Here is a 13,830-nt window from a genome sequence, read left to right on the forward strand (position 1 = left end):
TAAACTGATAAAGATTTGCACGAGCTAACAAAAACTTAGTAATCCCATACATAGCGCTTTTTGTATTCCTTTCCGTGGTTGAAGTTTATTGCCAATTATGAATTTAGCAGGCTTGGTCGAATTTGATTTTGTTACTCAAATGCACGGTGGTTTTGGATCTTTACTTGTGCAGTTCAGACTACTGATAATTGAACAATTTACTTTTGCCGCTGCTGCTAGACTCCGCGTTTATGAAACAAAGTGGGACCAAAAACAAAACGGTGATTCTGAACCACCGCTTTGTTTTTGTTTTTGTCAACAACCGCCGCTGTTTATCCGAGTCGTTTTAGGTTTTATGTTGTTGACAAGAAAAATCACACCACCAATTCCATAATAGAAGTTTTTCCATACTGCTTTAGGTTGCTGACTTGCACTTCCAACTTCCAAGCCATATTAACGCTAGCCTCTAACATAATTTCATTGAAGAAGTTCATTTAAGAATCTAGAAAGAAATTTGGCCATCAGTTTAGACTCAAATCCGTCACTCTGGCTTGAAAATATAAACATACACTGCAAAAAAATGTCTCCAAATACAATTTGCCTAGAATATCCAAAGGTTACTTTAGGGAAGAGAAACGCAGAAACTGATAATTCAAGGTGTGAGACATTTCAGATGTCACATAATCATCCATACAGAAGACAAAGATAGGAAGAAAGAAAAAGAGTTGAGGCCACAAGGAATTCAAATTAGTACCATCAGTCTGGGGAAATTATATAAAACCTCTTCTTTTATTTATGATGTTTAATCATATCATCCTCATGCCTTGTCGTCATGGAACCACCATCTCGTCTCTTTAGGAGACCTCCCGTTCTTGCAGTTCTTTACGTATCGGTCATTATCAGCCGGACGTTGCTGAGACATATATAGACATAGTAAGATTGTGTGTGGCTTTGTGGTAATACTAAGTGTGGGAGTTAATAAAAATGTAGAAACCTTTTCCGGTGAACTCGATAGCATGGAGAGAATGCTGATGCAGACCGAACTAACAGTCATGGCTGGAGACCACGAGTCATACAGAATATCTGCAAAAATAACAAAGAGAGGGTTTTACATTTCCTATGTGTAACCCATATTGTTTAACTAATTAGACCTGATTTAAGGTGCATTGAGATTGTTTTGTGAAAACAGCAAACATAAAAATAAAAGTGTAATCTATCTCTATGTATGCATCAAATTCTTTCCTGGGTTTACAAGAAAATGATTTTGATTTACTTATAAAAAAGATGTTAATGGGAAAAATCATACAGCAGAAAGAAGCATCCAACACAAGGAAACCAATAATTAAAAAAAAAACAAAGAGCATATATAATGCAGAGAGTGAAGAAACAAGAGGAGACTGACTAAGAGATACCTAAACAAATATGTCCATTGCTGTAAATATGAGGATGTAGCGGCGCTGGTGGAACAAAAATTACCTGCTCAATATCCAACACACACACACAAAAGAAATTACAAACACTAATCAGGATTTGATTGCCAGTAAGAACATACAAAAATGTAAATTCCAAAAAAAGGAGATGAGAAAAGTTGCCTGAGGAGATTCCATGGGGTAATGTTCAGGAAAATCAACCTGAAGCTTGTAAGTTTCATTCGCATAGAGCGTACCTGGTGCTCCTGTTACCTCTATTATCCATCTTACAATTACACAAATCAAAAACACAAAAGTCCATCAAAATTTAGGAATTTGAAGACGAAAACATGGATGAGACTTTTGTAAAAATATATACTTTTGGAGATTATCGGTAACTTTGTGCTTAAACCCAGTGGGAGGATTGACTTGCCACTCTGATAACTCTTTCTGTAGCCTATTACACGCGATCTTGCTTAACGCCTACGCCATCACCATTTTTTTCTAAATATTAAAAAACTCCCAAAAAAAAAGAACAAACAAAATTGACATCCAAAATCGAAGAAATACGAAATCAAAGAGAGACCTTGCGTGAAGGAGATGAAGAGCTGGTCATGGTGGCGGAGACAGACGTAGGGAATCAGACACAGCCAGAAGAACTTTGCTTCTTCTACTTTTGTCTGAATTTTTCAAGTACTTAAAAAAAAAAGTGTAAGAAAAAAAGGAACTTTCTCGGGAGTAAGGAAAGGCCACACGAAAATACACGTGAAAGAGTCGTAAATTACGGAATAGCCCATTTTCCATCGGACGGTTTTAACTCCTTCTCCGTGTTCGCACGTGTCAGATATCATTCATTGTCTTTAGGTTTTTGACCTTCATATACAGTTAATACATCAAGGAGTCGATTACATTATTAAAATACGTATTTTTCATATTGTCTTCCACGTCCAACTCAATTGTCTTTCTGATTATGATCGTACAACGACAAGTACATAACAATATTATCGACAAGCACAATTAACATACATACATTCACATGGTGTCGTTTCAGGCAGATGAGTATTTTATGGGTCACTCACAATCAGGCATTCAGGCCCAACATAGTCAGTTCACCTCTATACCAATTCCATCGCTTGCTCCAGTTCAATACCAAAATAGGCTCAATAGAGTCTCCCGACGCTTTTCGCATGTGGTAAGTTGTCTATGGTTAATATTATTGAAATATTAAAATTTTCTATGAAAATTTCAGTAAGTTTCTCAACCAATGATGATGCTTTTAGATTCTTAAAATTAGTACAATATTTCCATAGAATTTCTAAATATGCAATTTTTTATATTTGTTTTTACAAATATCTCAACGCTTAGATCAACAAACCTTATATTAATTTAACTACCAATATCCCTTCTTTGTGTGTGTAGATATTTTTAAGTTAATACTTTGCGAAAATCTATATATGAAAGCATAAAATAAAATAAAAGGCATTTGAAAACATTGGTATTTTCTACATATTTTATCAACAAAATAGATTTGACTGATCTCATTAAAGCTCTATCAATCAACTCTAAGAACATGTCCATTGAATTTTGAGAATAAGAGAGAATATGTAATGGAGTTCTCAAATGGAATTTTTTGAGAATCCATTAATTTTTTTTATAACGCCATAAAATTCCATAGAAACATGTGTCACATTTTAAGTAGTTTATTTTTACTATTATTAAAAAATTAGTTGTATAAACAAATTATGAAACATAATTATTATATTATTTTTAGAACCTCATTTTGAGAACTTATTGCAGTGGATATTCGTTTACTTTCTTAAATCCTACCGAACGAAACCCATTATTAGCAAAATGGGCTCAATATTCAAGTGGGCCTTTCCTCTTTCCTGTCCTGTACCTCTCCCCTCCACATCTTCTCCTCGCTCTGATCACTTCTCCTGATTCCTCGCTTCTTCGATCTTCACCGTCTTGGTAATATTCCTTTTCTAAACCCTGTATCGATTTCATAGTATAACTTTTCAACTGTAATCAAATTTCACTGTTTAGGAAATCGAATCCCTAGTTTCAGTTTACAATCGCAGAGTTTACTCATTTTCTTTTTCTCTCGTTATTATTACATCTGCCAGTTAGCTAAGGATGGCGCACTCTCTAAGCTTCATCTCCACCAACTTGAACACTCTTGTCCTCAACCATCATCAGTGTCGGAGTTTTGGATCCTTTGTCTCGCCATCTAAATCTAAAATGAGACTCTCGAGAACCATTAGAGCTGTGCAAGAGACTCAAGGAGGTCCAAGAAGACTAATCGACATCATCAGAACGGTTCCTGATATCTCCAGGAACTACTTCAAGAAGCCGTCAAGAAGAACCCTTTTCGGAGGGATCTCGTTGTTAGGTGGGTTCTATGTCGCGCAGACCATCTCTCTCTCGTTTGGAGCCTTGGGAGTGAACGACGTTATCGCTGCGGTTTTATGCGTTCTTTTAACGGAGTATGTGACGAGATTCTACTACAGCCGCACCACCGTGACGTTCCCCATCGCTCTTCTCAATAATTTCAAGATGGGTTTCACTTATGGTCTCTTCATTGATGCCTTCAAGCTCGCTAGCTAGTAGTGTATGCTTTTGTATATATATTTTAAAGCTCCATTTAGTGTTTTTAGTAGATGTTTTCACATTAGCTCATGTTGTTTGTTTGTGTTTGCTTTCACGTTTTAATGATGTGAGATATCCGAGGAAATGTACCATAAGCTCAGAGAGTGTGAGAGAAATGGTTGATTGGGCTAACTTACACACTTAGATTCGAATGGGGGTTGCTTGGTTGATTAGTTCCTCTCTTGACATCTTCAGCTACGGACCTTCACTAGATGAAGAAAATATCTTTACATTGTCCAACATCTATTTGAAGATAACCTCCTGAAAAGAAAAGCTGCTTCAGAGTTGTCTGGTATCAAGGTTTACAAGAAGAATCGAGGAAGCAAAAATCATTTGGCTAAAAACTTAACCCTATAAAGCTTATGAACAGAGCCAGTCCTAGAGGTGTGGGGGCCCTATTCAAATTTCTTTTTAATTTAAAATTAAAGATATTTTTAAGTGATTTTTAGTAAAAATTAATGTAAATTTCTTTACTTTATATATTTAACACTATTTAATAATATAAATACACCTATATATACAAATATTTTTTTTTTAAAGAGGTCCTTTCAAATGTTTCGAAAGCATACCCACAAGCCCGACTCTGCCTATGAACTAGTATGTTCCCCTATTTTAGCCATATCTCAAAAGTCATAGTTAGAATTAAAGATTTTGATACAAGTTAAGGCTAATCTTGTTAGGTTGAGTCCATTTTAACATTCCTAGTTACATCCCACTATGATGAAGAAAGTTTTCTTTTAAAATCTTAGAAAAGAAGAGTGCATTAGTTTGTAAATCACTTTTGTCTTTATTTTTAACACTCATAGTCACTTCTAATGGGTCAATTAGTGGACGTAGTTATATCATACAGAGAATGTAATTAAGATTGAGGTTTGCATTAAACGGGAGTTTGGTTTATAGGATTACTAGGGTCGGCCCGCCCTACGGGCGGGATACAATTTACTTATGATCTAGGTTATTATTTTTTATATGATTTGGTGATTTGTATTTTAGGTTTACCTTTGCAAGAGATGTGTATCAGATATACTATTTTGTTAATTTAAGTTATTGGTTAGTTTGTTTGTAAGTAATTTTTGTTTTGAATTTTTGCTTATATGGCATCACCATGATTGAGTTGTTATGTCAATTCTCAGTTGAATAATTTATATCTAACAACTAATGTATATGATTCTTTTTGAGGTCCTCGCGAGCCGTAAGGTCTTTGCATAAATTTGCAAAAAGAAAATTTCAACTTTGGTTAGAAACTGGCAATCAAAAGATGAGCCATCCAGTTGGATTGGAAATGGTGTTCCTAGATTGGGAATATTGTTCTTGGTGTTCATCGGTCTTATTTCTTAAATTCAATACTGGGTGATACTTGATTTTAGTAAAATAATCTCTATTATTTATTAGGAACAAATATGAGTATCTCTAGAGCATTTATTACTTGGTCTTAACCGTTAAGCTTAGGATTTCAGATTATGGAGGAAGAAATTCATAATTGTTTCTGCGTTCCATCTGAGATCAGCTACCAAGATGTTTTTATTGTCAAGATTTGGAGGACTCATTGGTAGAAATTGGTACTATTTATATTTTGATTACCGAAATACTAAAACTTTGACATGGTATGCAGATATTTTAAATTTATTTATAGCGTAAACTATATATTTATTTTACACAGTTCTATATATTTTTTATTAGTCAAATATTGTTGCAAAGAAATTTTCATTTTTAGTCATTTAGTTTTTTAAATTTTTTTTATATAGGTTAGGAAAATATTTACAACCAAATAAATTGGAATATAATCTTTTATAAGATTTCAACAACATGATACACAATCTACGTTTTTACACATCAATACTTACCATCAATTAGCATCGTTAATTTTCTGTTATTTACTTGATTTATTTTGTTTTATATAAAATTTTATTTTCATAATAAAATATGAGAAGGTATAAATTATCAGCGGTAAGATGCATTTATGAGATAATACTATTTATTTAGAAATATATGGTTATATAGTATGAATGAATTATTATTTTTTATGATTTATGATTTTTATTTTATAAACTATATGATTAGCTGAAGATTCACTATATACTATATCCGAAAAGAGTAGATCGATGATCATATCATACAGTACTTTGATAATTTCTTCAGATAATGCTCGAGTAGGTTTTTTTTTAACGCTGATTTATTATGATCTTACAATTATGATATAGGAAAGATTACATAGACGATTCGACAACCGACAATACTACCTACCTTATGAAGACCTACGCCTAACTGCATCACTTGAGTCGTCCTATGTAGATCCACGCCTGACCAGATTTACTTGCACCGTGTTGAAGATCCCTTGCAAGCCTTTCCTCTGTAGTCTGCATAATTGTTTAATAAACCGCTTTCTCCGGGACTTGAAACCTGAATTTCCTGTAATCTGCAATAAATTGCATAGTCTGGGATTCGAACCCCAGACTTGGGTGTAGAAACCTTTAACCTTAACCAATTGGCTACGGTGTTCCACTGCTCGCGTAGGTTATACGCCAATTATCAGGATCCAAATACTCAGTGTGTCGAACAGCTTGGGAGCATATCCTTTCTCACAATGGCCCTCGAAGTAGCATTTATGGAGAGAGACTTTCGAATCAAGAAACTCACTAAGCCATTTCCAAATGACCTCATGTGTCGTTTCAAGTTATCATTGAAATCTACGTAATAGAGCCCAAACCTCATTTTATACTCTCTCTCCCACTCGAAGGTGTCCATTAACGATCATATGTACCTTGTAACCTCGCATTGTGCAGCCAGCGAACCATCCATCACATGTGTGATATAAAAGTATTTTTCTATGCCTTCAGTTAATTAATATAAAAATATCTTTAGTAACCATATTAGTTTGTAATATGTACCTGATGGTTCTACCTATGATCAAGATGTGACATAAATTCTTTGCCAAAATAAAATAGCACCATCACAATGTTAAGTATTGGTCTTGGAAGTGTCTCAAGAAATTCATCAAACCCGCTGGATATATCACTATCCCTGTTGGACTTGTCCAGTCTGTTTATCTCCAGTTTTTTTTAACACATATCAGCTTAATATCTATTTATGTTAGAATTGTTTACAACCCGTTTATGTAAATCCCTTTTAATTTATACCCGTTTACGATCTCTATTCTTAAACCAAAATTTAATCATCGAATTCTTGTTTATGTAAAACTTGTTTACTCTATGTTTTTTTTTGTATTTCATTATGAGCTACTGTGAAGCATAACAAAATGCATAACATGGCTGAGTGAACTAAGAATTCCACAAAACATAATTAAACGGAAAAGTACATAACATAACAAAACATGATTAAACATTCTTCATCCTTCCACACGAATAGTTGTACTTTACTCTTCTACTTGTGTTTCTGTCAAGTCCTCACATCCATATACTCACACTGAATATTAATAGTTTCTATAGTTCGTTAAGATTGAAAATCCATCTGTGCAAAACAATGTAATAAAAACATCAGAACTATCACAAACAAAAGCTCTAGCTTAAAACCCATTATGAGGTAGAGCTCCCTCATCAGAACTAATAACCATTGTTTCTGCCATAGGTTATGGTTTCTTTATAATAAAACAAAACTATAGCTTAAGCAGTATTGGTTTCTTCTAACTTAATCTAATAAGGACACAGTTCAGTTTATCAATGTACATGTTCAGCAGTGGATAATAGATAGATCCCTCAGACGATGTACAGGTTGCATCGCCGAGAAACTGCTGCTCATCGAGCTTAAGCATCTGAAATGAAACTCCCCCAATCATGAATTGTAACACATTTTCAAGTAGGAGACTGGAACATGAGAACAGATAATGAGATAATCTGAATATACCTCCTCCTTTGAGTTTTGAAACTGAATGTCAATATCATACACACGAAAACATGCGCAGGGAGAAGAGAAATGATCATAAAGTGAGAAAATTTATATTAGGGTTGATGTTTTTAAAAGCAACTTACAGGAATGTCTGGACCAGCTCAAACTGATAAGAGAGTGTGATCTTCTTAATCCATTTAGGATTCAGAGAATTCAAAACAACCTCTGCATCGTATCACCCAACCAAAAATATATAATAAGGTTTCAAGAAAGATCCTTCAATCAAAGCTATGATCATTTAGTAGAACGAACCTTTGACATCAAGTCACGGTCTCGTAAATTGGAAGCAGAGAACGATAACTGTGAGCAAGCCAAGAAGCAGAACAATGAAAGTTGGAGAATTCAAATCTTGGTTTCAAAAAAGAAGAAGAATGTAATATAAAAGGGACCTCGATCTGAGAGAAGAGGCTGTTTGAAGCCGCGAGACTTGAGGTAGTAGTCAACGGCGTCGTTTGTAGAAGCGTAGCCGGCGGCGGAAGTAGTTCCACCAACACCGACCTTTCCGCCACCACCACCTTTTTGGTTCCTTCGAATTAAAAAGAGAAACTCCAAATATTAACAGCAAGAATCGTGAGCATGATCTATTCTGTTTAAATACATAGTCAGATTCACATAAAACACAATCAAAGCTAATGACCAAGAAGAGTGAGAAATCAAAATTCACTCACATTAACATCGACCAAAAGCATATCCACCCACATAAGCTCTCCACCATGCTTTCCTAGCCTCCCAGTATCTCAGCAGCCTAGCCTCCACAACCAATGAACACTTCCCGATTTTCAAATCAGAAAAAAAACACCCTAGACATGGCCATTTAGAGAGATTAGTAGAAGATCGATGAGATAAGCAGCAGAGAGATGAAAAGAGTAAGATCTCCATAAGGGTGACTACTAACCTATTTATAACTTGGATCTCGCAGACGGAACGCCGCATTGAAGGGCTCGTACTGGGCGTATGTATTAATGCCATTAAAGTCGAGATACGTTACAGGGAGAGGGTAAACGATCATCGTCGAGATCATACTGAGATGAATGGAGGCGGAAATTAGGTTTAGCGGGGTGACGCCTTCTGATGTTTTCGCAGGAAGCAAGGAACGGGCCCGAAGCCCAACTCTACTGATAGATTAAAAAAAAGGCCAGTACGAAATCAAACTGTGCGCAGCGTTTTTATTAATGAAGACAGATGTCAGCTTCAGGGAGCTCGAATTGTTGCACTGGCAGCTGAGGTGGCATCCCCAGGAGGGATTGAAACCCTTCTTTATATATAGGATTATAAAAGAGCAATAATTAAGTATTTAAGTTTAAAACATGTTTTTTTATATCACCAACAAGTTTAAATTGGTCATTATTTTAAATTCTAATGTATAAATATCAATATATCTATATAAAAGCAATTAAAAAAAAATCTTCTACATATTGACATTTTCTAGGATTTTAAAAGAAAACTTTCTTAATTACATCAATATCTATCTTATTAAAATAGAAATACACTTATAAATTAACTCTTAGTTTTTTAATTTATTACATCTCAATGCCACTGAAAAAATAAATTTACCTACATTTTAGTATTCTTGTCTTTTATAGTTTAATGAATGCATTTTCCTAAGATGAAATACAACAAATTATGTAAAACTTACTTAAGGAATATTTCCCATAATCAAGCTAAATAATAAATTACACTTAATCAATACCAAAAATATAACAAAATGTTCATTACACGGATTTGGTTATTTTTTATTTTGGTATATTAACTATGTCTTAAAAAACATAGAAAATGTTATAAAAAATACATAATATAAAACACACAAAATTATAAATAATATATATATTTGATTATTTGATAGTATAAATCAAATATAACCATATACAACATTTTTATTTTACCTAAATTTTTGATCCATAAAAAAATACATTTACACCAACACACGGGTTATATTTTAAAAATATGGATCTAATAATTGACGGATCTAAAAATAAAATAAAATAAAAATATTCACTATAAATTATAAAATTTATGGGTTTAGAAATATATTAAACAATTATTTAATACATATAAATTTTATAAATATATATTACCATTTATATAAATTTTTAAAAAAAAATAAAAAAGAATATCCGGTGGGTGTGCGGATCAAGTTCTAGTATGTATATAAAAGCAACTACGATGAAGAATGCACGTGTTTTTGACATTTTTCAGCTTTTAAGGTTTAATGAGTGACTGTTATATCTTCATTTTCTACCTTTTTTCACAAGTTTTCAAACTTAATATGCAGCCATTTTCAATTTTTTTTTCATGATTTCACCGTTTTTAAATCATTTATTTTGGGAGTTATCTACATATAGCAAATCTAAGACTTAAAATTTGATTTCGAACTAGAAATTTTGATATTTTGTAAGCTTTTCGAATTTGAGAAACTCGATTTTACAAAACTAGGCGCTGTTCATTTCTCCAGGTAAGGCGGGTATAATACGGCTCAGCGCCTTGACATACCGTTCACATCCTTTTTGCCATGGTGACCTTCCGATCTGCGTTTAATCAGACGAGTTATCGGTGGTGGGGGTGTTTTAGAACAAAGATTGACATTTATAATAAATATATTATTTTGTTAAATCGAAAATACACACTTTTTGAAATACTTTTTTTTTTGAATCACCAAAAATATACGTATATATTTGTATTTATTAACGGTAGAAGCATGGACCCATAGTGGGTGAGTTTTGATTGTATTACGTGGTATTGTATTTTGAGTTGAGTCTTAATTTATGGATGAATGCATTGGATTGTGGACACAACCAACTTTAAAAAAGTTTCACATAACATGTGATGTTCATTGCAAATTAAACCATGTGTCTATGAAAATCATATTTAATTTTAATTCTCTTGAAACGGTGGACGATAAAGAGTTATTAGAACAAGAGATAAAGTTGTGGACGGTAATTTCATGAATGGAAGAGTTGTGGACAATATAAGCATGGAAGGCAGAGTGGCAATACCAACGGTGAGCTTGGTATTCCAAAGCTTTCATAGTTGGAATTCGTAACAAATCGTTTTTCTTGAATTAAACTCTAAATCCACGTGAAAAAGATGGGTTGAAGTTTCACAGGGTTTAGACTAACTTTTTTTTTTTTTGGTAAAATGTAAAGATATTATTGTTAACTTTTCATTTTTTGATAGAAATACAATGAATACAAGAAGCAGATAAAAGAAAAATAAAACCTAAACAGCGACTCAATCTATCTAAGCCGGAACAGACACAATAAGCAAAAGCCGTAGACCAGAGGCATCAACTAATCTGCACTTACCACTTGCCGCAAAAGGAAGAGCCAGTTAAACCGAGAGTCAGAACCCGGTAATTTTAGCCTCCCCGATGAACCTGTTCTTAAAGATGAGGCCCGACCAAGAACAGTTTGCGGAAGACTTCAAGAGCATCCACCTGCACAATCAGACAGCCACGCCAGAGGCCAAGCACCTGCATCGACAAAACGAGCATTTATTAGGGACGCACCAGTCACAAAGGACTGAAACCGTCCAGAAGCGCTGGCTTGGAATCACCGCCTAGCACCAACCCGATGCCTCTAGACATGCAAAGAGTAGAAATGCTGCACGACCACACAAGCTCAAGTGATCTTATGCAATGATGGGATGTGAGCAAATCCAAGTGTGCCTCAGGGATAACAAACGACTGCAACCGAGAGCCGCCACACCACTTGAAGTCATCGAGAACCGAAGAAGCAACACTCTAAGCTGAAAAACCCACTCTGGCGCCACACAGAGAAGAACATCTTGACAGAACAGTGGCACCACTCCGCAAGAAACATAACCTTCAAACAGAGCAAAACGGAGAAGGGCCGATTAGAGGAGCTTTGAGGAGAGGACGCACGGAGAGAGACCATCCAGGAGCCATAGACGAAACCCTTTGAAAACCCTAAGTGCAAAAACACGAAAGAGCCCAGTACCATCTCCAGCATGGGTACATGGACTCAAAGACCGCCTCCGTGGTAGCAAAATCCACCGGACCTCACCGGAACCCGACATAGAGGAAACAAAACGAGAGAGCACCACCATACCCGAAGAGCCTCACATTGGAGCCACTTAACCACCAAACAGACCAGAAGAGATCCTCTGAGAGGATGAAAGGAAAGAGAAGCCAAACTGATGTGCCCCAGTCCACATATCAGTATATGGAACCAGCTCCGCATGGAGATCAGGACGTTCTGAACAATTCAACTGAGGTTCATCCATCCAACCGTACCGATCAGACTGACCGAGACGTGTACCGGATCGACCCGCGTACGTCCAGAATAGAGCTAAGGCTGGAACCACGTCCAGACAACCGAATTGACCGTACCAGAACTCGTCTTTCCCAACCATCTCGACATTCTAAGGACAATAGTCGAGTCAGACTTAACTTGGGTCGTGAAGAACCTGAAGACAGACATGGATTCTCACCCGGCAGACCATCCTGACAGTCCCGCAGGAGTCCTTATCATTACTGCCGTGCATCTATTAGGTTCGGATGAACCTGGACAGTAGCCGAAGGGTTTCCTTGACCAGAACATGAACCGAAGGGTCATCTTTGACCAATATGTATGGAAGACTGAGTCTTTGACTCATTAATAATATTCTAGTCAATGTTTCTATTTTCTATGCCTTGTTTTCCCACAATTCTCTTTAATTCTCTTTGACTACAAGTAGTATAAATATGTAGTCTCTTCCATGAATAAAATCAGTCTAAATTTGAGTTTATTTTTGATTCTTATTTTCTCTGAGTGAGAGAGAGAGAGTTCTTTAGCTAGTTAATGGGTGTGAACCGGCTTGTTGAGTTGGTGGTCAGCCAATTCATATTTGTGTGTTGTTTGCTGGTTAGCCAACATACTACATTCTTTTTAGGTGGTTAGCCTTAGATCTTGGGTATATCAAGAGCCATTCTGCATCTCTTGATGATCCTTTCAATCCATCTCAGTTCCAGTAGTGTCATTTGTCTTCTCGGATCATATCCAACACCCAGCTAAAATGATCCTTCAATTCATGACGTATCACAAACCTCGCCCACTCAAGCAGTAAAACCCGGAAGACCGTACGGAGAAAATTGGTCAACCTAAACCCTAAAAGCCGACTATTACCTAGGACCACCGATCTACCGCAAAGCCAGAGCAAACCACGATACCACCAGAACCACAACTCCTCGCGTGCAGAGCCAATTCCAGGGCAAAGGAGAAGCCCAGATCTGAAAGTATGTCGACGAAGAAAAAGAGGACAACGGAGCAACGACAAAGTACGGGCGCTTGATTGTAGTTTTTGAAATCGTTTTTGTTTTAATTTTTTAAAGGCTTGTTCTATAATTATTTAATATATTTTCCAAGTTTTTTTTAGTAATGACAAAAAACAATATATTGACAAAGTTTTTTTTTTACAAAATAGGGAATCTAGTTTTGAACTTTTAATAAATTTCAGTAAAAAATTAGAAAATGCGTGTTTGAATTTCTTTCTAAATATGGTTAATATTTTTTATTTTGTAAATAATTATATCAGTATTAAGAATATGCGTCTTTTGAAAGTAATTTTGTATATTTGTAAGAATTTATAATATTCACTTTTATTAAAATACTTTTTAAATAAAATAATTTAAAAACACTTTAATATCTTTTATTAATAATTTAGTCATTATTTAAAATTTTGTAAAAAATAATTTTGTTGTATTAAAATAAATCATTGTTTAATTTACAAAAAAAAATAATGATTAACACACTTTAAGTGGTTTCGATCATGCCTCTGTCTACTCCAACATTTTTTATGTTCTAAAGACATGGAAGGATCAACTTGTACCAGAAAATATTTAGAAGAAGTGGAGCTTGGATTATCTGGTCAATATAAAAAACAGAAACTCTTT

At 35.0% G+C, this 13,830-nt stretch overlaps 2 protein-coding genes and 1 long non-coding RNA gene across 5 annotated transcripts; 1 reads left to right on the plus strand and 2 right to left on the minus strand.

Moving 5' to 3' along the window:
* Nucleotides 1–526: 526 nt before the first annotated feature.
* On the minus strand, nt 527–2,132 carry LOC106447063 (probable ubiquitin-conjugating enzyme E2 18). Of its 2 annotated transcripts, XM_013888913.3 has the most exons (6): nt 1,975–2,130; nt 1,768–1,871; nt 1,572–1,674; nt 1,392–1,455; nt 974–1,062; nt 527–892 (listed from the first exon to the last, which is right to left on the minus strand). In XM_013888913.3, exons 1-6 carry the CDS (start codon nt 2,002–2,004, stop codon nt 797–799), a joined length of 486 nt encoding a protein of 161 aa, XP_013744367.1. In that variant the 5' UTR covers nt 2,005–2,130; the 3' UTR covers nt 527–796. The 2 variants fall into 2 exon arrangements, with proteins under 2 accessions (XP_013744367.1, XP_013744366.2); XM_013888912.3 differs by having other exon boundaries at nt 527–1,062; nt 1,975–2,132.
* Nucleotides 2,133–3,246: 1,114 nt separating this feature from the next.
* LOC106450092 (uncharacterized protein ycf20-like) lies at nt 3,247–4,210 on the plus strand. The gene is made up of 2 exons (XM_013891751.3): nt 3,247–3,359; nt 3,515–4,210. The coding sequence occupies exon 2, from the start codon at nt 3,525–3,527 to the stop codon at nt 3,993–3,995; it is 471 nt and encodes a 156-aa protein (XP_013747205.2). The 5' UTR covers nt 3,247–3,359; nt 3,515–3,524; the 3' UTR covers nt 3,996–4,210.
* Nucleotides 4,211–7,279: 3,069 nt separating this feature from the next.
* LOC125577883 lies at nt 7,280–9,070 on the minus strand. Of its 2 annotated transcripts, none has more exons than XR_007316282.1 (7): nt 8,836–9,070; nt 8,609–8,740; nt 8,330–8,466; nt 8,193–8,240; nt 8,024–8,105; nt 7,899–7,919; nt 7,280–7,806 (listed from the first exon to the last, which is right to left on the minus strand). It is a non-coding gene; the product is annotated as an uncharacterized LOC125577883 (long non-coding RNA). The 2 variants fall into 2 exon arrangements; XR_007316283.1 differs by having other exon boundaries at nt 7,280–7,505; nt 7,721–7,806; nt 8,193–8,466.
* Nucleotides 9,071–13,830: the final 4,760 nt, after the last annotated feature.

The sequence above is a fragment of the Brassica napus genome, chromosome A9 (assembly GCF_020379485.1).
Source record: "Brassica napus cultivar Da-Ae chromosome A9, Da-Ae, whole genome shotgun sequence".
Taxonomy (NCBI): Eukaryota; Viridiplantae; Streptophyta; class Magnoliopsida; order Brassicales; family Brassicaceae; genus Brassica; species Brassica napus.